The sequence below is a fragment of the Uloborus diversus genome, chromosome 3, assembly GCF_026930045.1.
Source record: "Uloborus diversus isolate 005 chromosome 3, Udiv.v.3.1, whole genome shotgun sequence".
NCBI classification, from domain to species: Eukaryota; Metazoa; Arthropoda; class Arachnida; order Araneae; family Uloboridae; genus Uloborus; species Uloborus diversus.
Window position 1 is genome coordinate 178,425,679 of NC_072733.1, and position 26,624 is coordinate 178,452,302.

The 26,624-nt window shown below is 31.6% G+C and overlaps 1 protein-coding gene across 1 annotated transcript in view; it reads left to right on the top strand.

Annotated features, from left to right (window-relative positions):
• The first annotated feature begins 284 nt into the window (after positions 1–284).
• LOC129219068 (coiled-coil domain-containing protein R3HCC1L-like) overlaps positions 285–26,624 on the top strand; it is a 35,153-nt gene continuing 8,813 nt past the window's right edge. The window contains exons 1-4 of the mRNA XM_054853387.1: positions 285–636; positions 5,832–5,846; positions 11,157–11,238; positions 24,698–24,768. Of these exons, the coding sequence (XP_054709362.1) occupies positions 285–636; positions 5,832–5,846; positions 11,157–11,238; positions 24,698–24,768 (520 nt within the window). The remainder of the gene's footprint in view (positions 637–5,831; positions 5,847–11,156; positions 11,239–24,697; positions 24,769–26,624) is intronic.

The following is a 26,624-nucleotide window of genomic DNA, read 5'->3' on the forward strand; positions in this document are numbered from 1 at the left end:
TCACATTCACTTATGCAATTTATATACATACTAACATTAAACTTCTTTATAGAGAACGATCAAGGAGGCCAGACAAACCGTTATATGTTCCTCGAGCTTTAAGAGGAGTGAAGCATGAAAGAGAAAAAGAAGAAATCAATATCTCAGTAGAACCATCTCCAAAAAACAATTTTGTAGATGGTTCTACTGGGGAAGTTGAAACAAATTCATTGACAGGTCAGTTCAATGAAGATGGTTTTGAAAGCATCTCAAAGCCTAAAGTTTCTGAAATTTATTTAGATAATATGAAAGAAGAGGAGCAAGAAGTCACTATTGATACATCAGTTAATTTTTCACAATTGACATATCCCATCACACATGATAATGCTATGTCAAGTGTGGACAGAACAGAAAATAATCAAGTATCTTTAAAAAAAGTTAAACATAAAATTAGTTCTGAAAGTCATAGTGAAACAGACTGTGAAAGGATTACATTTTCCAGCAAAGAGAATGAAAATTTGACAGGTGGAGTTTCTGCTAAAGTGAAATCAGTACTGAAATCTCAGCAGGCTAGTGAAAACAACTTTGAACTTAAGACACAGCAAAATGAACATTCTGACATTAATCAAAATGCTAAAAGCTCAGAATCAAAAACAAGTGATAAAACCAGATCATACTTCAGTGATAAGCATCATTCAGTTGAAAAAAATGACGCTTGCAATATGTCCATGCAAAAACAGGAAGAAAAAGAAATTTATTTTAAGATAGAATGTAAAAATAAACAAGAAACTGTTAAACATTCACTGGTAGATCCTTTGGTTGAAGGAAACATTGCTTGCTCCTCCAAATGCAATGAAAATTCAAATCATCAGTTAGAAAGTAATAGACAAAGTTTTCATAAAGATAGAGTTATTGAAACTAAATTAGAATCAATTGAAAGCAACCTTTTACAACTTGAGAAAAGTGCAGATTCTTGGGAAACAATGTTCAATGAAGATGGTGAATGCCTGGAACCAAACCTTTGGAAAGAAGTGAGTAATTTCTAACTAAACCAAAAGGTGTTTGGGGTAGTTATTGTCTGGATTGAATTTAAAATTCATTTTTGTGCTTGTACTAATGTTAATGTTTAGAACTAACAAAAAGCTATTATTTGTCTTTGGAAATACAGTAAATTCTCGATTATCTGCGGAATAGGGTGGCACGGAAACCACGAATAAGCGAAAACCGTGTATAACCGAAATAATAGATAAAAAAAGATATTATATACAAAAGCTAAAAAATATGAAAAACACTCACACACATACATTTAAATTAGAGCTAAAATCAATGCTACATTGCATCAACTAACATTCAATGTAAAATATCTGCATATGGAAAAACTAAAATCGAACAATAGCACAATCATAAGTTTAAAAAACAATTTAATGGGCATTAAAATTTAAAAAAAAAAAATGTGAAAAGACCCATGGATAATCAGACTGCCGATAATCGGGAGTTTACTCTACAGTGAAACCCTGGCCTTGCAAAATGCTTTTTTTGCTGTGAAAATCACTGAAGTTTTGAATAAATGCGGGAGACCTATTATTGTTTATGATAGTTTTTTTCCCTTTACTTTTTACGCCAACTTAACTGTGTACATTTTTCATCTTGAAATTTGTTAACATTTATTCTTAATTAAAAAATAATAATAATAATGTATTAATTTTTTGAAGAAAATAAAAAAAAAATTCGGCCTCATTCAGGACACCTAAACCTTTTTTTATTAGAGTAAAATTTTTTGCAGAATATGCGAGTTGGTAGGGGCAACTTTTTATCAACTTCACAATTTGAATTTCGAGAAAAAGTTTTTTTTGATACACCCTAATGCATAAGCTAAGAAGGCAGTGGCAGCAATTCGGGGGGGGGGGGGCACTTTTTCATCATCAAAATTTGCCTCAACGTTAAGATTTCAATTTTAAAACATTCTGGGTGAGATTCCCCGAACATTGAAGTCGCCAAACATTGCCTAGTAATTCAGTTTTAAACCTTAAATTTTGAAAATTTTCCAGGAGAAAGCCCTTGAACGCACTTTCTTGAATTCCTTTAAATTCAAAGATGACCTAAATTTGTGTTATAAAGACTCTAGTTTGAGGGGGGGAAAATCAGGAAGAGAATCCCCCTAGATAGAATAAAACAGCGTTTTTAAAACTCCAATTTAGAAAAAAAAAATGAAGATCTTTTTCTTAAAGTGACCAGATCTAGTTCAGCTTTGTCACAATCAAACCTTTCCCTGCACGTCAAAAATTACCAAAAAATATTATCAAATTATCATGCCATGGCGTGAGTTTCATTGTTGATAACATCAGGAGCGTTACTCAATCATTGGCTATTATATATGTATATATATATATGAGGAATTGACTTAATATTTTAAAAAACACATTACAGGGACAACCATGGAAACTCCTTCTCCGTTCTCTAAACGTTGACAAAACTATACTAAAACGGCGTTTTTAAAACTACAAGTTCAAATCAAATCATTTTCGGGAGAGAGCATCAGAAGACCCACCCCCCTCCCCTAGTCATTCAAGATAGCTTAAAATAGTCTTCAACTTCCTAAACAAATTTTGCCCCTGCACTTATCAGCCTCACTCGCTGCCTCTGTAAGAAGGGATTTGTTTTGATCCCCAAAACATGTGTCAGTAATTTCTATTGCTATTTGCGAAATTTCAAAACTATTATTACAGTGATTTTAAAGCGAAATATTATATAAATAATTAGAAAAACATCAAATTGTATTTAACCTAAATGGAATGTTTTAATTTCCATTTAATTAATATGTACCAACTCTCCATGGTCAAGCTTTCCCTATATGAATAACTACAAGCATATGCTGACACCCCCAGTCATGACATCCAGAGACCACAGTTTTGTCTTTGCTGTGGACCAGGGTTTGACAATATCATGATATTTTCAAAAATATCCAATGTTTTGATATATATCGGATATTTTGATATATATCCGATATTTTCAATTAGCACAAACTAAAGTCTTCAAAACAGTAAATGCATCCTCAAATCACTCGTTAGTTTCTTATATTATAATTACAATATGTAGACTTAAAATTAAGGTTTCCTTCATTTTATTTATATCCAATATTTCATTTTATATTTATCAATTTTAATGGAGTTAATTTAGCATTAGCTGTATACTGCTTTTTCTTCTGTTAGCTACTTTTGCACTGTTATATGATTCAGAATTGCACAGTCATAACCTTTTTTTTTTCTTTCTGAGCAATGTTTAATATTTAATTAGGCACTATTAATATGAATTAAAATTGTCACATTACTAATAATTTTATGAATATAAAATACAAGTAAATAAGGAATAGTATATACCTTTGTTACATTAATGATGTATTAATACATCATGAAAATGTAGTACATAACTTTTTGGTTATTTTTAATAATAAATGAACAATATTACTAGATTAATAAAACTTTTCATATTGAAAATACCATAGTTGAAAAAATAAATATCGAAAATATCAAAATATGATATTTTCAAAATAAATAGGATATAATGATATATATCATGATATATATCGGCGAACCCTGCTGTGGACTCCTGAGTCTGGAGTTACCAACAACTGAGTTGAGACAGATACAATCTCAGTGAAGCTCTTGGTATCTATATGAATATTTTGCCGACATTGATTGCAATGACTAAATGTCATTTATGGTAGGGGGAAAGATATATTAGCAGTAGGGGGAAGTAGTGGCCTCTACAAAAATTTTGTCATTTATTTTTGAATGATAAAGTATTCCTGCAATAAAAGCATTTTCGTGAATAATGAAAAAAATATATTGTACTTCTAACATTTATATTATGTATTTGAAAAAATATATTTTGGAGGTAATTGACCTTCCAAAACATGCATTTGCAAATTTATAGCAAACAGTTTTCAAAACTAATTCATTGGCCCAAAGCAAGTAGGCTGTATTGCTGTCTAATTTTAAAGTCCAAATCTGTGAAAACATCTTGATCATCAACTGTCTGTTTTGCAAATGATGGGTCCCAGTAAATAATAACTGGTTTACAAATTTCCATGACCAAAATAAAGCATTAGAAATTTTCTTAAAGAATGTGCCAAGCCCTGAATACTTGCAAACTTGAATACTCGCAAATCAAATCTAAACCTCCTTGAAGCTGTTTCACTTGCTTTTTATTTTCAACAACCTCTAACTTTGATATCATCCAAAATAAATTTATATTGCTAGAAAGCCATTCACTAACATTATTATTAAAAATAATAAACCACAATGGCCCTAAAACTGAGCTTTGCGGAATAATACTCAAAGCATCAATCCACTGAGAATGAACTCTTTGTTACATTCCAAGCAGTTAAGTTCTAACCAAAATAATTTTTTTCCTTTATTTCCAATGCCTACCAGTTTACTTAGAAGAGACATGCATGGTACCTTTTAGAAAGCTTTTTGGAAGTCAACGTTACCACATCTTTTGTTTCCTTAAGCCATCCTCTATCTTTAGCTTGATTAGAATTCCAAAGATTTTACATATTGCATAAAGTTTGATTCAGATGTCCACACAGGCTACGAGTTATAAGAAGCCTTTCTTAGAGGCATTAGATTTTTCTTTTTTTAGGTTTCTCTTTATGGATTGAAATTAAAAGAATTTTTCAACTTTAGAAAAATTGATGGAAAAGAGTACATATGTGTGACGAATTTTTATTTTATTTTTTTTTATATTTTCAATGGCACGTATTCAAGACAACCAATTCAATAAAAGGAGTGTGGGACAAATGTAAAAGATAAAGTAATATTTTCGTTTGAGATAACTATTTGAATTTAACTGTCAATTTTTTTGACAATTTTTTCTATCTTGTTTTCATTCAGCTATAAATTAAAGAGAGTGTTTCTGGAAGGCGTTCCGTCAAAATGTTCAAAGTTTTTTTTTCTTTTTTTAAATGTAAAAGATAGCAGCATTTGTCTAACAATGTATTTACAATTAGTAGAAGTTCCAAACAAAGTTAGTTGCATTGAAAACAGAGTAAAATTCGTTTTTTTTCCCTGAAAATTAAGTTGCTAGTAAGTTTGGTGGCAAAAAGAATCAAGTCAAATTTAACAAATTGGCAGTGTCCCTTGAGATCACATGGTCTCACATGAGACATACAGAAAATTAGTTCTCTTCTCCACCAAACTTTCTAAAATAAAACTAAAAAACAATGTAAAATAAGCAAAAAATCTGATGTTCTGAAATTACTTGAAGCTTTGCAAATTAACAAATTATACAAATGTTTTATTCTTATGAACAATCTTTGCAACAACACATCTATTTTTAAAATAAGTGAAAATGATAACAGTGAAGAAATAGAATTTGTAAATGAAGATTTGTGGTGACCAAAATTGTGTTTAAAATTTATGTTGCGTTTACATGAAACAAAAAAACTTATATTACTTTCAAATAGAAATAATTTGTATCATTTTGTTCTTAGCAGAAAAAGGCATAAGTTATAGTTTTGTTTCAAAAAAGATAGTCATGGTTTTCTTTTCATATATCTAAATAATTATACTGTGTTGGGATTTTTTAACTATATAATTAAGTGTTATATTCATCCTTCGATTGCTGGGAGGAATTATCTTTTTCTTAATTTCAATAATAAATCTTACACAACAAAATCGCATAAAAATGTACTTAATGCCATTTTGAAACAAGCTTTTCAATTAATGACATAACAATATGAAAGAATTGTGATTTCCACCAATTTTTCTCTTTTGTTTAGTTATGTGAAGTTGCAGAATCTAATCATTTCAAAGTTACAAAAATTACTACTGATTATGAATCTTTTGCAGATACAAAATCAAAAGGTAACATTGTTTTTCACAGCATTTATGTGTTTTATTTGTGTGCTTGTTATTTGTAAGTATTAAAAAAATATTTAAATTGATCGAAAATTCTATTAAAATAATATTACCTAATTATAAAATATTGTTATTTTGACAAAAGGGGGTTATTTCGTCATTTTATTGCCTTTAATGTTGATTTTAACTTTGAATTCTTGAAAACTGGTGTTGTTAATTTAGTTCATCATTGCGTTTAGAATAAATGTTCTATTACTTTTAACATGTTATTACCAAATGGTGATTTATCATCTTTCTTATCAAACCATCTTAAGTTTATGGTTTGATTTTACTAAGGCTAATTATTTTAAATGTTGGTAACACTTTTTATTACTGCTTCTATAACCAAATATTTATTTCCATGGGTTTTCTTTTATAGGAAATCAAAATTTATTTGTTGTTTAAACTAATGCTGACTTAGCTTCAAAATTGCATTACGTCACTACTAATTCCATTTTAGTTTATTCATTGTTCACTAATATTCTTGTTGAAAGATGTATGCTTATCTTCATGACGCCCCAAAGGTCTGAATTTTTAATTTGCCTACATACAGGCCCGTCACTTTGGCAATCAATGGGGGGAGGGGGGGCAATTGACCCCCTCTGGATTTTCACAACATAATGCAATTATGCATTTTTGCTTGTATTTTGATGCTTTTTTCCTTTAAAATGAACTGAATTCATATCCCTTGGTCCCCCCCCCCCCCCCCCCCCCCCCCGCCGAAAAACTTTGAAAGCACGAACGAGCATACATAATTCATCTTACTGCAGTTCGTTCACAACGAAGTACCATTGTTTTTTATGATAAATTTTCTTTAGGCGTGATCTTAATTGCTAATCTTTTAAGTAAAAGGATTTTTACTTTTAGTGTTTTGAGGTGAAATTATTTCCAAAACTACAATTTTAATTTTGTGTTCCGTATGTTGAAGTTTCTTTGTAATGAACATATACTAGTCAAATGTCAATCATATCGATCAATAATTCCCTCTTTATTGGTCATGCAACTCTTTCTTTCAGTCTTAATGTTAACATAAACAGTTACCACTGAAACCTTTTGTGCCATGGTGGGGGGAGTCCAAATTCTCATGTTTTGAAAGTTTTCAAAATGCCTCCCCCACCCCAAAAAAAAAATCCGGCTGAACCCGGGTCTCAATTCCGGGTCAAATTTCTTCTTTCGCAGCATATGATATCATTTTAGTTAAAGACATAGAACAGGGATTCTCAAACTTTCAGGCTCTGCAGCCTCTTTGAAGACGAACATCAGGTCACTCCGCCCCCCTCTCTCCATACGTGCTTAATACAAACAATCTAATTGGAAAACTAAAGCTGATATGGATAGGTGAAAACTAGTAAATAAAGAAAAATCTAGATAGTTTCATGCACAAAATATATCTCAACTGTTCAAAGCTTTATTTTGAACAGCTTATTACTAGCACATATGAAATCCAAGATGAAAAGAAGTAAATACAATTTTTTGAGGTAATTTAGGATTCAAGTGAGGTTTGCATACACATTAGTCACTTTCACAACATTAATGAGAGGGTTGATTTTATTTTATATGATATACCCTAACACCCCCCCCCCCCGCCTTGAAATTCTTTTGCACCCCCCCCCCCCCCATGGGTTGAGAACCGCTGATGTAGAAGATAAATAATTTTTAAAAATTTACATGAGATGCATATTCAAACTGATTGCAGTTTAGAAGATAATATAAAGATAAACGTTATGAAGACATCCAGAATGCAAAATTCTTTTGTAATCACTGGAATAATTAATATTTAAGTACACTGCTGTGCTGTAAGTTTCACATTCAATTTTGTTCAAATTTATTCACTTACACCTCATAAAAATGATGAAAATGAAACGGCCGACTACTAGCTCATGCATGGCCGAGCACTGGGATTCTATGGCCAACTTCTGGAGCATTTTCTCGTATTAACAACAGCTTGGTTTTTAAAATAAAAAAATATTATTCCAGAAACAAGTTAGTGTATCATTATCAGAAAGGTACAACCTAAAGGTTTACATTGTTTTAGTTGTTTTATTGATAGCTGAAATTTATAGGTTAACAAAACTCAACAACAAAGGCCTCTTATCTCTTTAAATGGCCGACTACTGGAGCATTTACCCTATATTTGACATTTGCTGCATGAGCTTTATATATTTTGCTCAATTTAAGGTGTTACAAAAGAAATCCAAATTATGAAAAATATACCCCCCCCCCCCCCCCGAACTGTCCTTAACCCTGTTTTATATTGTTAACTAAAGAAATAAACTTGATTAATGTAACTGGATTAAATGGGTATTTATTCATAGTCTACTATTCACAAAGGAAGGAAAAATTTTAATTTGTTTTATCCATTTAACCACAAGTTGTTCACCAGGTGATGAGGTAATCTGCATGAAATATCTTTACTAGATTGAAATTCCACTTGATACCACAACAAAAATGAAGCTCAAGTCAGCCATGTAATCTTGCAGTGCTGTTTGTTGCTTCCTAAGATCTTCAATCTTCAAAAATCTCTATAAGCAAAGTCAGTGTACCTTCAATCCTCTAGGTTAGGTTTTAAGCTTGGGAATGTACTTATTTGTAACCTCTATAAATTGTTAATGTCCCAGCAGTTTTCCATGAAAGTTAGTACATATAATGCTAGAAATCTTTTATTTTACAAATTTATAAATGGCTAGCAGTACCTGCATGGGGATGCCTGTGCGAAGAATTCAAAAGAAGTCTATTGAATAAAAAAATCAATGCCTCCCCCCCCCCCCCATGTGAAATGATCATTTTTCTTGAACTAAAATTTGTACACACCTTTTCAAAAAAACCTGTTAGTTTCTTTAGAATTTAAAACTATTTGTCAAAACATTAAATTAGATTTACAGTTGCTTTAAAACTCTTTAGCGAGTGAAGCAGGTTTTTTTTTTAGAATTTAAAATATTTCGTTTAATAAACAAAAATGACACCAAATAGTATCTTTCAACTGTTCTGCAACTCTTTCAATAATTCTGCAACTCTAATTTTGTTTATCGCCAAACTGGCCCAGCAACCATGCTACCGTACCAATGCCTGTGCTAAAACATTCTGCAGCCAGCTTGAAGAAGGGCAAGGAGGTTCTTTGGATGCTAAGACATATAAGTTTTGAGTTAAAGGGTTTTAGTTTTTAAACATCGAAGAAAACTGAATCTGGGCCTCAAATTGGAGAAAAAACTTTATTCTCTTTAGTATTTCATGGTTTGCATAATTATTTTGAAGATTTTACCAAAAACAACACGGAGACTCACTTTTCATAGCAGACTTTATCACATAGTGTGAAATTTCGCCGCTGGCGCTTTTTTCAAAACTTTCTAAGAATCGATTAAAGCTCAATCTCAGCATTAATTTCAAAGAAACATTTTATCTTTGTGTTTTTCTCAGTTTGAGTAATTATTTTCAGAGGTTTTTACCAAAAACTGTTAGGAGAGTCTTATTTTATTGAGGACGAATGTTTTAATGCATAGGATTAAATTACGCCGCAATCTCCTTTCTGCGCATGTGTACTGCAAAGGTGGCCGGCGCTTTAGCAGACGAAAGGTGTAACACAAAGCGTTAAATTTCCTCCACTGGCCCTTTTTTCCCCAAACTTTCTGAGCATTGTTTAAAACTCAATATGGGCTTCAATTTGAAGGAAACATTTTATCTTCCCGTCTTTCATTGTTTTAGTAATTATTTTGAGAGGTTTTACCAAAAACAATTTGGATAGTTGCATTTAGGGACCATTCATTAATTACGTAAGGATCCTGAGGGGTTGGAAAAATCTCTACATACCCTTACTTTGGGGGAGGGGGGAGGTTCAAACCCATTCTTATGTAATATTTTCCTGGTCCACATTTTGGATTTAAAATCGCGCAATCAAGTGGTTTGGCAGGGATCATACTTCATTTGTGTCTGGAAAGTAAAAAATGCATCAAAATGAGCTGTTTTTAATTTGTTTTACAAAGAATGAATAGAGTAATATAAAATAAAAGAATCACACTATGTATGGCATGTTTTATTTTTAATTAGTATTGCATCTTAAACAAAAAAAAATGTCAAAAAAAACATTCATTCTAGAGTCCTTTTTTTAGCAAATATTTCTTTACATGAAAAGGTTTGATTTAATAATAGCGAATTTAATTTCGATTCCAGTGATATAAGATTCGTTATTTTATTATTTTGAAAAACGAAATGGAATCTTACGTAAGAATGGGGGGGGGGGGTTTGAAAAATCTTACCTATCCTTATATGGGGGAAGGGGGGTTAAAAATTGCCAAAATCATCCTTAGGTAATTAATGAATGGTCCCTTATTGCTGATAAATCGCATAGGGTTACATTACGCCACCGTCTGCTTTTTTTTTGTTTCTAAGCGTGATTATTCATTGCTCGAATTGAAAGTTAAAATAATTTTTCCCCCTCCGTAATAATTTTCTGCCATTTGATTTTTTAAAATCCTTTATGTAGTATTCTGAGTTACAGCTTGAATTCGTTTTGCATATGCAAGATGGCTGACTGAAGAATTGAAGGAAATTTTCAACAATGCGTTTAAAAATTCGTTTAAAGTTTTCAAGAGACTGGATGAATTTAATTTCAGTGAACTCTCTCTCTTGCTTTCTTAAGCAAGTGTTCTAAGAATTAAAATGTGTGATAGAGGAAATCCATGCATGATATAATTTTAAAAAAAATCTCCCTCTAAAATGTCCTTTTTTTTTTTCAAATGTCAGCAATGGTAGCCCAACTTTTAATTTGTAAAATTTTTTTTGTTTTATTTTTATTATTGTTATGAAAAGTTTTGAGCTACCATATTTGACTTCGCCCTGCTGTTACTGCATTTTGAAACTTGCTCATTTCTCATTCTCTTATACAACTTAGGTTATTCTCCCTCCTAGTATTCTTATAGATAACATATTTTCTAAATGTTTCTGAATTATGCTCAATCTAAATTTCACTATTATATTTAAAAGTGCTAAGATTGCTGCATCCCAAAATTACCTGTTCAAGTCCAAAATGACTATATTTTTATTTGTGTATGCTTTTCTCTTTGATATGCTCTTTTGGAACATATAAAAATGCTTATTTAAGTAGATATGATCTTGATTTCATTAAACTGTTTGAAATTTCCAGCTAAATGAGGGTATCAACTGGCATTTTGTGTTGTGCAACTACATTTCTAGCAATTGTTAAATCCAATTAAGTATGTAGATTTAAATAAGATTTTGTATTTAAATCAAATTTACAAATTAATTTAATCTTTTTTGTTATAGAAAATGAAAACATTGTGGAGCTCTTTGGTTTTCCAGTTGAGTTTACTACTCCAGATTTGATATCTGCTCTGTCTCTATTTCAGTAAGTTTTTAAAATTTATATTTATTTATTTTTGTTGTAAAATTTGTTTAATTTTGAGGATCTGCTTTTAATTCCTTTCCACAAAAATTTTAAGAGAATTGTGTGTTTAGTTTTCAAGGTTTGTTAAAAGTGCCTTGCTTGTTTTTCTTTTTACATCGAATCAGAATTTCAAATGTTATATATTTCACTCTTGCAAAAAAAAAAAGTTTTTTAGCCATAAGACCTCTTCAATGCAAAATATTTAAATCTCGTAGAAAAATGGATCTTAAAAGTTATTATGCATCCTGATGTATGTATTTTCATTAGTTATTTTTTTATTCATTTTGAAAATAAGGTTTGTATTGTGCTAAAAATCTTTAGTTCTTAGATAAGTAATTTCAGTCTTCTCCAAAATAGTCGTTTCTTATCAAAAAATTTGATTTATTTATTTTTTTTAACTTCCAACTTGCTGTCACAGTCAGTTACAAAAGATTTTGACCGCCTTAAGATAACATTGAATTCTTCAGAAATCGCTTTGGAGTTTGGAGCTTGCATGATGATGTGGAAGTCAAGAATATTGTCTAAGTCAGTGCTTTGCAACTATTCTGTTATATGATTCTGTACAGAGGAAAATTTTCTGAAAAAAATAATCTCTAAAGTTGACATTTTATCTAGGATAGCTTTTGCCGTTTGTCTAATTGAGTTGTATTTATTTAGCAAAGCAATGGTTTGCAAATGATTAGGGTCTGGTCAGGTAAAGTGGTCATACATCAAATAAATGGCCAAGTCGTTGAAATAAATAGATGAAGATAACATTTTTGTTTTAGCTTTTAACAAGTCGAAATTGTGTTTTGAATTCGAACTTTTTTCACTGGCAGGACTTTAATTTTTTTGTATTAGAATTTCCATCAGATTGGTCGTGCAGGGAGCTTCCCACACTTCTCAAGAACACGTCTGCATTAACAGCTAAGCTGGATTCATTTTATATAATATTTTGGAACAACTCAATTAATATGAGGTAAAGTGGTCATAGGTGAAGTTTAACATATAACCTTCATCTAAAATCATTTAATCTTAACTCATTAGGCAGATATCAGTTAAATGTTAATTTTACTAAGCATGCACAGTTTTGAGGTGAACAGGAATTAAGTACAACTGATAAAGTACTTAATCAGTTAGTACTTTATTAACTAACTGATTAAGTACTTTATCAGTTAAAGTACTTAATCAGTTAGTAACTGATTAAGTACTAACTGATCAGTTACGAACTGAAAATGCAATAAATAAATAAATATATATATATATTAATTTGAATTTTTGGCATCTTGAATTCAAATTATGTTTTTCGCAATCACGAGCATGTGTGTGTATGAATGCACGTGTGTGTTTGTGTAGGCGCATGTGTGTGGGTTCGTGTGTGTATGCATGTGTGTGCGTGTTGTGTATGCATGTGTGTGCGTGTTGTGTATGCAGTGCTGTGTGTGTACTCCTCTGTGTAGGCGTGTGTGTGTGTGTACGTGTGCGTGTAGGATATGGACGTAACCTGGAGACTGTTTTCGCAAGAGGAGCAGCATCATGAGGCAGGTCGACGCGACGGTGGTGCTGGCAGAGGGTGCCGGTGAGAAAATAAAATGATAGGAATTCAGTACAGTCAAATGAGAACAATAAGCAATCGTGATTGCTCAATAAAGATTGAATTAGTAATTGGTGCAAGATTGTATTTTAGAAAAATATTTAACAATCTAAGCACTTTTTCTGTAACTAACAGCTTTTCGATTTATTTAGAAAAATAATTTGTTCCAAAAACCCTTTTGTTAAATATCAGTAAAAAAAAAGCTTAGAACTAGAAGTTTTTCATACACATTGAATAACTCGATAAACTTGGATTTTTTCTCGTTTTTTTTTTTTTTTTTTAAAGAAGGTAAAAATAAAATTTTGGAACTCTCTTTGGGTATAGTAAATTCTTATTACATAATGTTGGTAATTTAGGCAACAACCCATTATTCAGTTGCTATTTTTAATATGTTCCTAAAGAAATAAAACAATGGAAATTTTCACCTTCCTTGATGAAATTGAGAAGTTAAATATGATTAAAATTCTTCGTGAATCAACTGTTGACCATAATTGACCACCACAAATTTGTAGTTTTTTTTTTTTAACTATGACCACCGTATCCCACCCCAGTTCATACATGAAATAAAAATATCTTAATGTAAAAACAAAAAATTTTCTTCTTAAAATTTAACTCAGTGTGTTCTTTAATGTAAAATAATAACAAAAACAAGTTTTTAAAAAAAATCCTGTATTTATTGTCCATCTAAGTTGAAAAACCTTGATTTTATGACCACTTAATCCCACCAAACCCTATTAACCTAATGTATAACAAAAGTGCTAGCTGCTAAATATATTGAAAGTTTGTTTTAGAGCATGTATACTTTAATCTCCATGTATTATCACCTATACTCTGGGCATCATTTTTGTTTGTTTCTCTCTAGGCATTGATTAGTTTGTGTGGGTCTTCAAAATGTTTTCTTACTACAGAAAACAGGGAAAATCATTTTAGAACAGTATTTATAGAAGCAACTTGTATTTAAATTCAAATATAAGCAGGTGATAATTTTCTGGTTGTGCACCTGAGTTCCGATATTTTTCCATGTGTAATTACCAGAAATATGGTATCGTTCGTTATGCTTTTATCTTCAAATAATTTGTTTTTTTATTATTATTTTGAACTTGCTTTAAATATTCAATGATTATGTCAATGATTATAAATATTGATTATTATAGCAAACTAATTAGAATGCAACTCTAAAATAGTTTGCATAATTCTATTCTTTGCTGTTTCTTTCCTTTAATGTCTCCCTTTCGCAAAAACGTGATCTTTTTGCTTCCGATGAAGAAAGCAGATTTTTTTTTTTTCTTCATTTTTGACGCTAACTAAATTTTCTTTCAAGGCAAATAAAGTTTCTGTTTGTTTTTATTAAGATCAAAAATTATAAATGAATTTCTGTGCTCATTAAAAGGGTCGAAAGTTAAATGTTGTATCGCTAGCGTAATTGTTTTTGTTTCAATTTTATGTTTTGTAATGTGTACATAATATCTCTAGTTAATAGCTCATTTCTATATTTGAATTTGAACCTTGAAAATCCGGAATCAGCAGGGCAACGATTGCAAAAAATCTTTGGTAGCGTTAAAAGAAGGGGAATGGTTTAAGTACCCTTCTGGGTACTTAAACCATTGTGGGGGCAATTTTTCAAAACTAAAATTTCAAACTTAATTTTAGATGATATTCAATAATGTTAGAGATTAAGAAGTTCAGAAACCCTTGAACTGAAATTAAAAAAAAAAAAAGTTTAAGAAGACCTTCAGTGATGCTGGTGGCGGGGAAGGTTCACGAGTGTCCTTTCCCTGAAAATGTTCGAAGTCTTAAAAATATGATTGTAGACCTCAGCTTTAGTAGTGAAAGCAGAGCATGTAGGGCTCTGTGACTGGTCTGCCGCTGTTTTTAGAAATTGAAGTTCTAAAAATGCAGTTTTAAAGAATCTTCGAAGATATTAGTGAAACTCTCACTCCACAGACGGTTTTTCTAAACAAAAGTCTCAAAAACATGATTGTAAGCTATTTTGGCAATGTTAAAGGAATCGATTGGTTGCAGGAAATGACTCTCCTGCGGAATTTTTTTTAAATTGAAGCATCAAAATTAAATTTTAGTTGTTTTTCGAAGATGTTGGGGGGACAGGGGGGGGGAGGCTTTTTTCCAAGAATTTTTCAAAATTGAACTCCTAAAATAACTTTAGAAGAACTTTAAGACTGTTGAGGTTTTGGAGGAGTTTGGAAGCGCTCCACGGAATTTTTTTGAAATTCAAGGCTTATAAATGCTATTAATAGTAGGCCATCTTTTGGTAATGTTAGGTAAAAAGATGGAGTTCATAGACTCTCACATGCCAGGTTTTAGAAATTAAATTTCAAAAAATGCAACTTTTGACTATTTTCAGAAGTGTTGCATGATGAGGACTATGGGACTTTCCTCTAGAATTTTTTTTAAAAATGTAGTCTTGAAAACGTGACTGCAGGCCATTATTGGTAACATCAGAGAAAGGCGTATGGCAAAAGTACTAAACCGCAGCAATTTTTAAAAATTAGTGTTTTGAGAATGCAATTTCAGGCCGTGTTTTATTCCACTAATGAAAGGATTAAGTTCTGGAACTGCTTCGTGATGCCATCCTTGGTCCCAATTTTTTTTATTTTAAATAATTAGATGAATTTTAATCGCGATTTTTTTTCTTTTTTGAATAGTTCAGAAGTGAAAAATAAAGAGAATAGCGACAAACCTATTCTAATTGGAGGGGGGGGGGTGCACTGTACAATGTATTACAAGCAGTAAAGCTGTCACTGGGTTGCTGAAAATGTGTTGAAAATGACTACTTTGAACTGAAAACCATTAGGGCAAGTATATAAGTGGAAATATCGGCTGAATGAGCTATATATTCAGCTGCAATACTTAAAATAATCGATGATATTTTAACAAATTAGAAACTAAAACAAAGAAAATTAAAAAAAAGTTTTCCCTGTAAACTAAACTATAGCTTAGGGCACCTGCTTTGTTGATGGCCCCTAACTCCCGAAAATTTCATGATTTGTTCCTTTAAAAAATAACCTCCCCTCCTTTACATGTCCCTTTAAAAAATGTACTTGAAAAAATAAATTTCATTTTAAATTGCTTGAAAACCTTGAAATTAGGAAAAGTGTGGATACAAACCATAAATTTTAAAATTTATAACAAATAAGAAGGGTTAGGGGGAGAAATGCCGAAGTATATCAAGTTCAGCTCCTTGCCACATCCTGCATCCAAAATGTAAAAACCATTGTTCTCACGTTTCTGCTACATATTACTTGAGATAAGTTTTGTGACTCACATGTTTTATATCTTGCTGTTTATTTAATCCCAAATGCAGTATTTTGGAAATTTATCTTACTTCTGCTGCATATTGTCAATCTATTTAGCCCGGGGGAAAAAAAAACACCACCTTCTCTATTCCTTTTTGTTTTCTTCACTACTTGTAATTGAAAAAAAAAATGTTGTAATGAGAAGTCTAGTTTTTTTTTTCTTTTAAACTTAAAATAGTTGTTTCTTACAAAGTTAGAGCAAAACTCTAAAACTGTACATTGTTCTCTAGTCCTTTAAAAGAATTAGATGAGTGTTTGAAATTCCTAAGCAAAGTGTGCTTCAATTTTATTTCTTATCAAGTGTATAAATTATGAATTGTGCAAATGAGCAGCAAGTTACTCTCTTGTTACCTATTTTCTAAATCTGTACACTAATTCTTTTAAAGCATTTTTTACGATTTATCATTCTGTATTTAATTTATTGTTGTATTCGTTGGTGGGTTGGAGGCGTGATCAAAAACTACCGACTGTGGATGTAAGCAAATAACAATGCATAATCTTCTCTTCTCTCTCGCTTTTCTCTCTGAGGACTGCTGTCATTGTTTTGTCGACCCAAAAACAATTTTTACTGCGTATTATCGTAATTTGCAAAAGAGTTTTGCCGATTTTTTCCGGAGATTTTTTTTGTTTTAATTACCCCTTTTATGTCTTCAAAATGCAGAATTTTATATCTCTTTTGCAAAAATTCCTCTTAATTAAAGTGCGTCTTAATTAGTAGTACTCCTTTTAGTTCTAATGTGTGTTAAAAATAGTATTTAGTAAATTTGAGAATATACTGGCAATTTATAATTTTGGTAGAATGCCTGAGATTGATGTATTTCCCCTCCATCATTTATTTTCACCTCAGAAATAATGACATTGATAAGGGTCTGTCACGGAGGTGAGGAATTTTCCATTAATATAGGCCAAATGAATACATTTTTCGGGGAAATATTTTTTTTCTTTGTTGTTACTGTCTGCACATGTTAAGCATATGAAAACATGTTCACTTTTTTCTTTACATTAATTTACATCGATGAAATTCAAGTTCACGGAGGTGAGAAGTCAGAATAACCACACTAAGTTTTTAAAGAAAAATCTATCTTCTTGTTTTTCAACAAAAATCTCACAACTTTAACTATGACTGAAAATAAACAAGGGGCTCCCTTGTATCATGGAAAGTAAAATTTGATGTCATTACTGCCACGTGTTAATGAGGCATAGCATTTTGTGTTTAGGTAACGGAAGTGAGAATTTATTGTGTGACATGACTCCTAATCCTACTATAACGAACTGAAGCACAATATTAAAAAAATAAATATACTTGAACAATTAGTATTTGAGACAGTTGTGAAAGGAATAATAAATAAGAATATACTGTTAATTAAACAAGTTATTAAGTAACATAAACAGTCACACAAGGTGTTTAACATGCCACGGAGGTAAGAATTCACATGTTGTGAACCAAAAATATACTAAAATAAATATTATTATTAAAAAATTGTTGGCAAATTAAAAAGATATATTTTTGATGAAATTAAGAATCATTGTTAAATGAATTGTTCCTTAAAGTTTTTACTGTAAAAGGCGTGTGACAGAAAAATTACACTTTTTAAAGAATGACTCATAAGTACTCCCAATAGGACATTCAATTCTTCAAAATCCAAGTTCTTTAGAGATCCTTCTTTTTCACTTGAATTGGATAGTTTCTTTCGGTTTATCTCTGCGTTTGTGTATGCGCAAGTATTACTTGTTTTATTTCATCTGAAAAAAAAACCAAAATAAGACAATGATTTGGCTCCTCTGTTAATCAAGCATCAGCAACTGGACCTGGCCTGATGTGAACTATATTTCTTGCACTAGTTTTTCGATTACTTGAATCATCAGTTTTTGTTTGCCACCTATATTGATTTTGCATTTTACCAAAATAGAATCAGTAGTTATTACGGTATTTTGTTCAGTTATTTCTTTGAAATGTTTTATTTTCATTTTAACCATGTGACTTTTTTACTTTTTATGTTAGATTTTCTTTTTGAAGTTTCTCAATTTTACTAGTGCCCTCAATTTCCCGTATTGGTGATTCTATTATATTTTCCGGATTATTGCTTATGGTAGTTTCAGGATCTGCATCCCTGTCATCAATATCTTCATCAATTTTGATATTGTCGTCAGTTTCACTGTCATCAGATGCCAAAAGCATAATCTTAATTCCTTGGTCTGTTAGATATTTTAACCATTTTGCCATGCTGATATAAAAACAAAATGAAATTACTGCAAATAATGTTGTTATAAAATTTTTAAGAAGTAAAATAGGCGTTATCTTTAGCGATACATTCAATATACCTGTTAAATACTGCATGTGTATTACTAAAGACATGTAAAATTTACGTGTGACCAGGGCCGTGCCGTCCCTATGTGCGAGGTCGTGCGGAGCACAACGGTGCCGAAGTCAAAAAGGTGCCTAGCTCTACCAATCAAAAATGCTCCAAATGGTTGGGAATCTCTCCAACCAAAAAAGTAAAATTAAACTTATCATTATATCCTTATGTCTAATGGTGGTGGTGAAATTACACTGCTCATTGAATAACAAGCAATCCGCTCGCTGCCTATCTAAAATTAAAAATTATTGCCTTGTTGAGTCCAAACATGCTGTTCTTAGCTCAGTCTTGCAATGAAAACACGAGCATTTTTCTTCCTAATGTGGAGCCGTGAATGCTGTTTCGGTATGTCTCAAGTACACAGAGCTAAGCGTATGAGGCGCACAAAATTTTTTATTCCCCATTTTGGATCTTGACGAGAATATGTTGTATTAGAATTTCTGCAATGTGTCTTTTTGTGATTTTTATTGTTCGTTGGTAATTCGACTATTTCATGTTCTCATACATAAAAAATACGAAAAGCCATCTGCATATATTTTACTTGTGTATAATATTTGTATATTATCGACAACAATTTTGGTTAGCTCTTTAGTTCCAAAAACTAACAACTTGAATAAATTACTCGGTTTCTCCCCCCCCCCCCCCCCCCACTGATTTTTCTTTAACCCTTCAAGCGGCCGTGACGTAAAATTCCTTCACCCAGCGATGTATCGAAGAGCGGCCGTGTCGAAAAACTTCGCCATGAATATTCTTCCATAGAATTTTACGCCGCAGCCGTTCTCGAAGCAGAATATTCAAGGCCAAATTTTTCGACACGGCCGCTCTTCAATACATCGCTGGGTGAAGGAATTTTACGTCACGGCCGCTTGAAGGGTTAACTATGTAGTGTTGCAAAAAGAGTTTTTGATAATGTATTTGTTTTAGTTGTATTCAATGCCTTCCATATTTTATAATTATTGGTTTTACCGGAAAGGATTTCAGTTCCAGTTTTTAAGGTGGGATAAACTCTATATTTCAATTTAGAAATATGATGAGTACCCTGTTGTCATGTTTTAACAGGCATAAAAGTTTGATTAGTTATTCATCAATTAGAAATTAGAGAAATATTTAGAGCAGCGTTAACTTTGATATTTAAATATTTTCTTTTTCCAAAATGCATTAGCGTATCAGAGGAGCTACTGAACTTGAAATAACTTCAAGATATGAAGTAAAAACGTACACTGAAATCCAAAATTAAGTAGGGGAAAAGAGGGATCATGTGAACACAGGGCATATATGAACATGGTATGTTTTACTAAGATCACTTCAAGCAAAAAATCTGGAAAAATTCTCGATAAAGGACAGTACCAGTAGGATGAACATTAGGAGCAATGAGCCATTTTATGTATCAGTGGTGGCAACTTCTTTGTTTTAGCAGGTGTTGGAAAAATTTTGTCACTGTCTTTTCTTCACATGATAACTTTTTTAAAACTAACTACTAAGCTAAACTTAAGTATCGCAAAACCAACATATGAATATTCAAGTACATTTTTGACAATGTTTAAATATTTTTATTAAATTAAAAACTCTTTATTTTTGCGAGTTAGTTCTGAAGTAGATGATGGGGCACTTGTGAACACAACATCTAGGGGCACAAGTGAACAGTTCCCATATAGCCGTTCTCCGTAATATTATTAGTGTAGGATATTGTAAGTGTTAAAAAATATGTACAAGTTTATCATAATTATTTTCCTATAATCAGTATGTAAATTTATTGTTAATTGTAAATTAATATTATTAAATATTTATTTTTTATTTATTTATTTATTTATTTATTTATTTATTTTTTGTTACTAAATAGTTGATCAATACTTCAGTGCTGTATAATACTTACAGGAAATAAAAAAACGCAAAATATTTTCATTTAATTAAAAACTGTAGTTCAAAATCATTTTAAAATGCATTATCAATCAATGTATGCAGCTTAAAACTAATATATGATTAGGATAACCTTTACATATTAAAAAATTCTTTGTATTATGTAGCCTTTTTTTTTTTCTAGTCTATTCAATGATCAGAACAGGCTACACAAGCTTTAAAATTTGACAGTGTGCAGTTACGTATTTTGGAAAAACTATTTTCTTAGTGAAACAATTACTGTATAATTGAAACTGACGCAGTATATGTTACAAACCCTTCAACATATTTGTTATATAGGTACATGATTCATATTGAAGAATTTCCCTTTAAAATATGATGCTTCTCCTGCATTTATTACCCGTGTTCAAATGTGCTCCAGGCCTGTTCACATGCATCCCCCTATAATGGCATATGTGAACAATTGAAGGCATATTTTTAAAATACCATAAAGTGAAGAAATATTTTTTAAAAAGTCCCAAAAAAATTCCATGACACAAAGAAAAGACTTCTGTCATGAGGACACTTTTGCTGAGACATTGACAGTATGTTTTGAAAAATAAAGAAATGAAAAAAAAAAAAAAATGTTCACATGTGTGCCCCCGTTTCCCCAACACATTTTTACATTGTTTTTTTTTTAAATAAATAAAGTGCCAAAAGAATTTTTTCCAACATCATATTTGTCTACAAAACCTCACTCCAGTTGTTAACTAGATTTTCGTCAAACGCCACCGCAAAAAGGTGCTTAAAAGACATTTACACGATGGCACCGATCAGGCTTGGAGTGGGCCTGCGTGTAAACTCTAGAACAGCAAGCAGCAAAAAAAACCTTCTAAGTTCTAACATAATTTCTGCTAATTCTTATGTAAAATGACGCCCTGAATGCTAACATGACCACTGTTTTCCCCTTTCACGTCCCACTTTTGCAATATGACCCCTTCCCCCCTTGTCCAATTTTTCCCAGCTTTTGACAGTTTCATTTCCATTATTTTCATTTGGAGGGGAAGCTGCGTCATATTAGCCATTAACTCATTTTTGAAGGGCTAGAAAGGTGCAAAGTTCAAAAGTATGAACATTTTGACCAAGTTGGAGGACTCATTGGGGTATTCCCCCCTAGAATGTTTAAAAACTCATCAAAACTGATTTTTTTTTCTTCCTAGTGGTTTGTTTTCCAATTTTTTCACATTTTTCGGCATAAAACTGGATTACAGCACTCGCTCCTGTGAGCCCCATGTCGGAAAAAATTTTCACGTATAATTTTTTTTTTTAACGTGGAAGCATCGTACAGTAGAATACCTTTATAATGCCGACCTATATAACACAATTCTCTACAAACCGCACAACGTTTCAGATACAAACAATAAGTTTTTTTTTTTAAAAAACCTTTATTCCACCTAGCAAACGTAAAAATTCCAAGGCAATTTACATTTTGAAGTACTTTTTCATCTTTCCATCTTGAATTAAGATGGAAAGATTAAAAAGCTTTTAAGTGAAAACAAGTATACTATGCGGGGGGGGGGGGGGCGGGTAGCAGAAACTGCGAGATGCGAGACGTGCGTCGCAGATTTTTCGGCGGCCTGCAGATAATTTTACCAAAGAACAAAACGAAAGAAAGGGGGAAAAAAAAACAAATAAATAAAAGAAAAAAAAAAAGAAATACAACTTAAAAAAGATCGTTTGGAGATCGCTTTTTGAGCGATGGATGTTTCAGCATTTCAACTAGAAACATAGTCGCCATATTTGGTCATTCACAAAATCGAAGTAGAAAAGTGCAAAAGTTTTCAAAAACAAAGATGAATTGGATGTATTATCTTTCTGCCAAGAAATGAAAATAACTTAAAATCTACAGCAAATCGTTTTTTTATTTTCATTTTTTAAAATAATTTTCTTGAAGTGAAAAATTTTATGTGAAAATTTCACCTTATCCTCATTGCTTTGGACGCAAAAGAGCTAAAACTTTTTTACTAAAGTTTAGTCTCATGAGGATTTTTATTTTGAAAATATTTTTTGCAACAAATTCAGAAATCAATATCTTAATTTTTAGCGTAGTCGCCATTTTGGTCATTCCCAAGATGTTAGTACGTAAGACTCATGAAGTGCCTACGTTTTCAAAAACGGAATTGGATGTTTATTGCAATTCAAACTGTTGAAAATTAAGCAAAATGTGTCATTTTTTTTTTTTTTTTGGATAATTCTTAATTATAGTCTTTAAAATTGCAAAATTTTATCTTCAGAATATTATCTTATCTTCATTGCTTTAGAGGCTAATGTGCTAAAAGCTGACTATTTCACATAAATTGTAGTTTTTTAACTATTTTGAATTTATTGCTACTTTTATGCAACAAATTCAAATATCTATTTATAACCATGAATTTTTCGCATAGACGCCATGTTTGGTCATTCGCAAGATAGAAATAAACGATACTAATACTTACCTAAGTTTCCAAAAACAGAATTGGATGTTTACCTCAACACAAACTATTGAAGATAACAAAGTGTTCAATAAATCATGTTTTTTTTTCTTTTTATAAAATATTTTTTTGAAAAATGCGAATTATTATCTGCACAGCTGTATTTGATCCTCATTGATTTGAAGGCTTTGCTATAAGCTAAATATTTCATCTAAAATGCAGTTTCCTGCCAACTTCTCATTGACTAATTTAAAAAATTTAAAAACCTATTTCAATGCAAATTTTCCATATTAAAATTAATATGTCTTGAAGAATTGGTTTTCATAGTGTGTAGAGTTCTATTTATTTTTATGAAAGTAGTGAAAGCTGCTTCCTCCCCCCCCCTTATTGCTTTAAAACTCAGCGATAGTGGTGGCCACTAAATTTTTCTGATCTAGTGGCCACTGGCCAGTTGGAAAATTGTCCAAGTCTTGGCCTTCACAAAGGACTTTTGTATTTTATTAAAACTTAAAATAAAACTAATAATAATGCTGCAGATTATTTTCAACTACCGAAAATAGTGCCGCAGACTGGCTAGAAAGTTTCTGCTACTGGGGGGGGGGGGGTGCCAGATTGCTCTAGAAAATGCAGTTGTTACGCAAACCATTAAGCTAGCAGAAGTGCAGAGTAATTCACTTTCTTTTGATAGTGAAACCTATTTTTATATTGCATTATTAGTGCTTTAGTGTTCATTGCAGTTAGAACTTATTATTAAAAGCAAATATATAGACATATCCTGCATATCAGTTTTAAAATTAGGAAAATTATCTATATGATGCAAAAACCTGTATGATGCAAAAGCTCAGGTCCCAAGGTATGCGTTATAATGGTCTTTTACTATATCGCAAATTTTCGGTAAAGAACCTTTCCTTGTTATTCAACTTGCATTCCCAGATATAATTATGCTTAAAAATGATTTTAGGTATACTTTTAAAGAAGCATTAGTGCATATTTCATGTATACTTATATTTCTGGGGATGCACAGACTCCATTGTTTATTACTTCTTGATATAGTGGAAAACAGTGGGAGCTGCGTACCCCAAGAAACATAAATATACATTAATGCTGTAGTATAAATGTACCCAAGTTCATTTTAATCATAATTGCATCTGGAAATGCAAGTTGAATAATGCAGGAAAGTTCTTTACTGCAGAGCTACGATGTGACTCTAAGTAAAATACAATGCTTCCAATATTTTTTTTTTGTTTTGTTTTTTAAATTTTACTGTGTGAATTTTTTTCGGACGTGGACTCAGTGAGTCCTATACTCTGGTTTTATGCCGAAAAATAAGTGAAAAAATTCTAAAAGAAACTCCTGGATGAAAAAAGATTTGTTTTAGTTATTTGGTAAATATTTTAGGGGGGAACCCCCCCCCCCCCCCCATGAGTCTCCCGGCTTGTTTTAAATATTCATACTTTTGAACTGTGCACCTCTTTAGCCCCCCAGAAAAGAGTTAATGGCTATGAAACTACCGAAAAAAATTGGGGGATGGCATTTTCAAAAAGTGTGACAAGTAAAAGAAAAACGTGGTCATAATTGTGTTCAAGGAATCGTTTTGCATAATAATCAACAGAAATTGTCAGAAGCATTTTGAAGGTTTTTTTGCCACAGTGTTAATTAACAAAAAAAATTGAAAATTAAGTTGTACACCAAATGTTTCATGAACGAAAAAAAATCTTTTAGAAAAATTCAGTGGGCAGAGTATGAAATGTTTTTTCTCTCTTGTTAAGTTTTTAAAAATGGATTGACCTGATTTTGGTGCTAAACGCTTGCTATGTGAGTGTTCATCACACTGAATATTTATTTTAAAATTTCTGCAATTTATTTTAGAAAAGAAAATTACACAATAAAATGGGTGGATGATTGCCATGCTCTTGCCGTGTTTACTAGCCCATCATTAGGTAAAGTTATTTGTATCTATATGTGTTATATCTTCCTTTTCTGTTTTCTCTTCTGTTGAAACCATTTAACCGTTCAAGCGTCTAATACAACCTCGATAAACCATTTTGCTTGGCTTGTTAATATAGAAGCAGTTTTGCACAAGTTAAATGGGCTTGCATGAGATAATAGACTAATTTTTCAGACACATTTGTCTTGTTTTAATCTGCTTTAACGTTTCTGATTGAATTGAACTTTGATTGTTGACTACTGGATTTGGCTTGTTCTTTTTGGATGTTCAGGTAAGATAATTTATGTTATTCGCAGGTACTGTCCTGTGGAAAACTAATTATTGGAACTAGGTTTCCTAATTAGTCGAGGCGAAACCCTCTGCTTCTAATTTTAAGTTTAAGTTCTTGCATGCAGTTTACCATGTGGTGCTTTTGCCTATGCATATACTGGAGCTTTAACACTCTCATTTTAGTTTGTAGTTTAAAATTTTTTTGGTCTTTTTACCATATTTATCGAATCCTCCATGGCTGATGAGCACTTAATTCAACCTTTCAACTCTTTCCTATTAATTGGTGCATTTGTGTTTCCTTTTTCTCTATGTTTTTCGTAAAAATATTTTGCCTGTACATTTTATTTTATTACCTGGCTTATTAGTTTTGCTGCGATGCGCATCTATAGGCTTTTGGTTTGGTCTTAATATTCTTCACTTGCTTTATACAAGAAATGCAAAATGCAGAATTCCAAAAAAAAAAAAAAGCAGTTTGGAAGGAGACAAAATAAAATACGTGAACAAGAGACTGATACGTCGATAGGGGGAAGACCAGCTCCTTAATTCACGAGTCGCTTTCTACTTAACACTAGGGAAGGTCCTTAAAATGCTACCTTCTCCGATAGTATTAAAGAATGAACAAAATAACTATCCTGTAGAAGTACGTCAGAAACTAAAGGAGCTCTGGAATTAAATAGCAAATCTATAAAAGTACAAAAGTGACCATGAAAAGAATGCGAGCTACAATGCTGACCTTTAAAAAGTAAAACAGACGTTAGGTAGGCAAGAGAACAGTTACAAACAACAAATAAAACTGGATATGTAAAACAAAACTGGAGAGCAAAAATTGCATCAGAAATTGGAGAGCAAAAATTACATCAGAAAATTTTGCTCTCCGACTTGACTTTCCTTTAAATTCCATGTTAATCGTTTGATTTTATGGATTTTAAATACAGTAGAGTCACGAAAGTTCGAGGTTCTACTTAATCCGAGGAGCTTCATTTTATTTTACGTAACATTTTTACTACCACAAAACTTATTAATAACATACAGTAAACAATAAAAATACATTGCGAATCTGATTTCAACAACACTCCCTAAGTGGTACGAAATATCCATCGACTACAAAATATGGATTATGAGATGGGTTGTAGACAGTAATTTGATGCGTAAAATTTAGTGATGTGCCACAAAATACGAATTGACATCCCTTTTGAAGTATCAGATCGTAATAAAATAAAGAGGTGCACAACCTGACGCCACATGAGTTTAAACATTCATATAACTAACCGTTTTTGTGTAATCCAAGATACATACATACCCACACAGGAACATTGATACAGACATCATGACAAAACTTGTTGAAATGCAACTCGGGAACAGGTAAATTGCATTTTTTGGTTGCCTTTCACATATAAAAACGTATGGAAATCGAGAAAAACTAAAATCAAAATTTGTTTAGAATCAATTGAAAGAGAACTTTATGTTGAAATTTGACTGTTTAAAATTTCACTCAATATTAAGACAATCGTTCCTTTTCTGTGTACAAGGAAGTGAAAAATGCTCCTGCTTATGTCATTTGAGTAATGAAAATTGTTA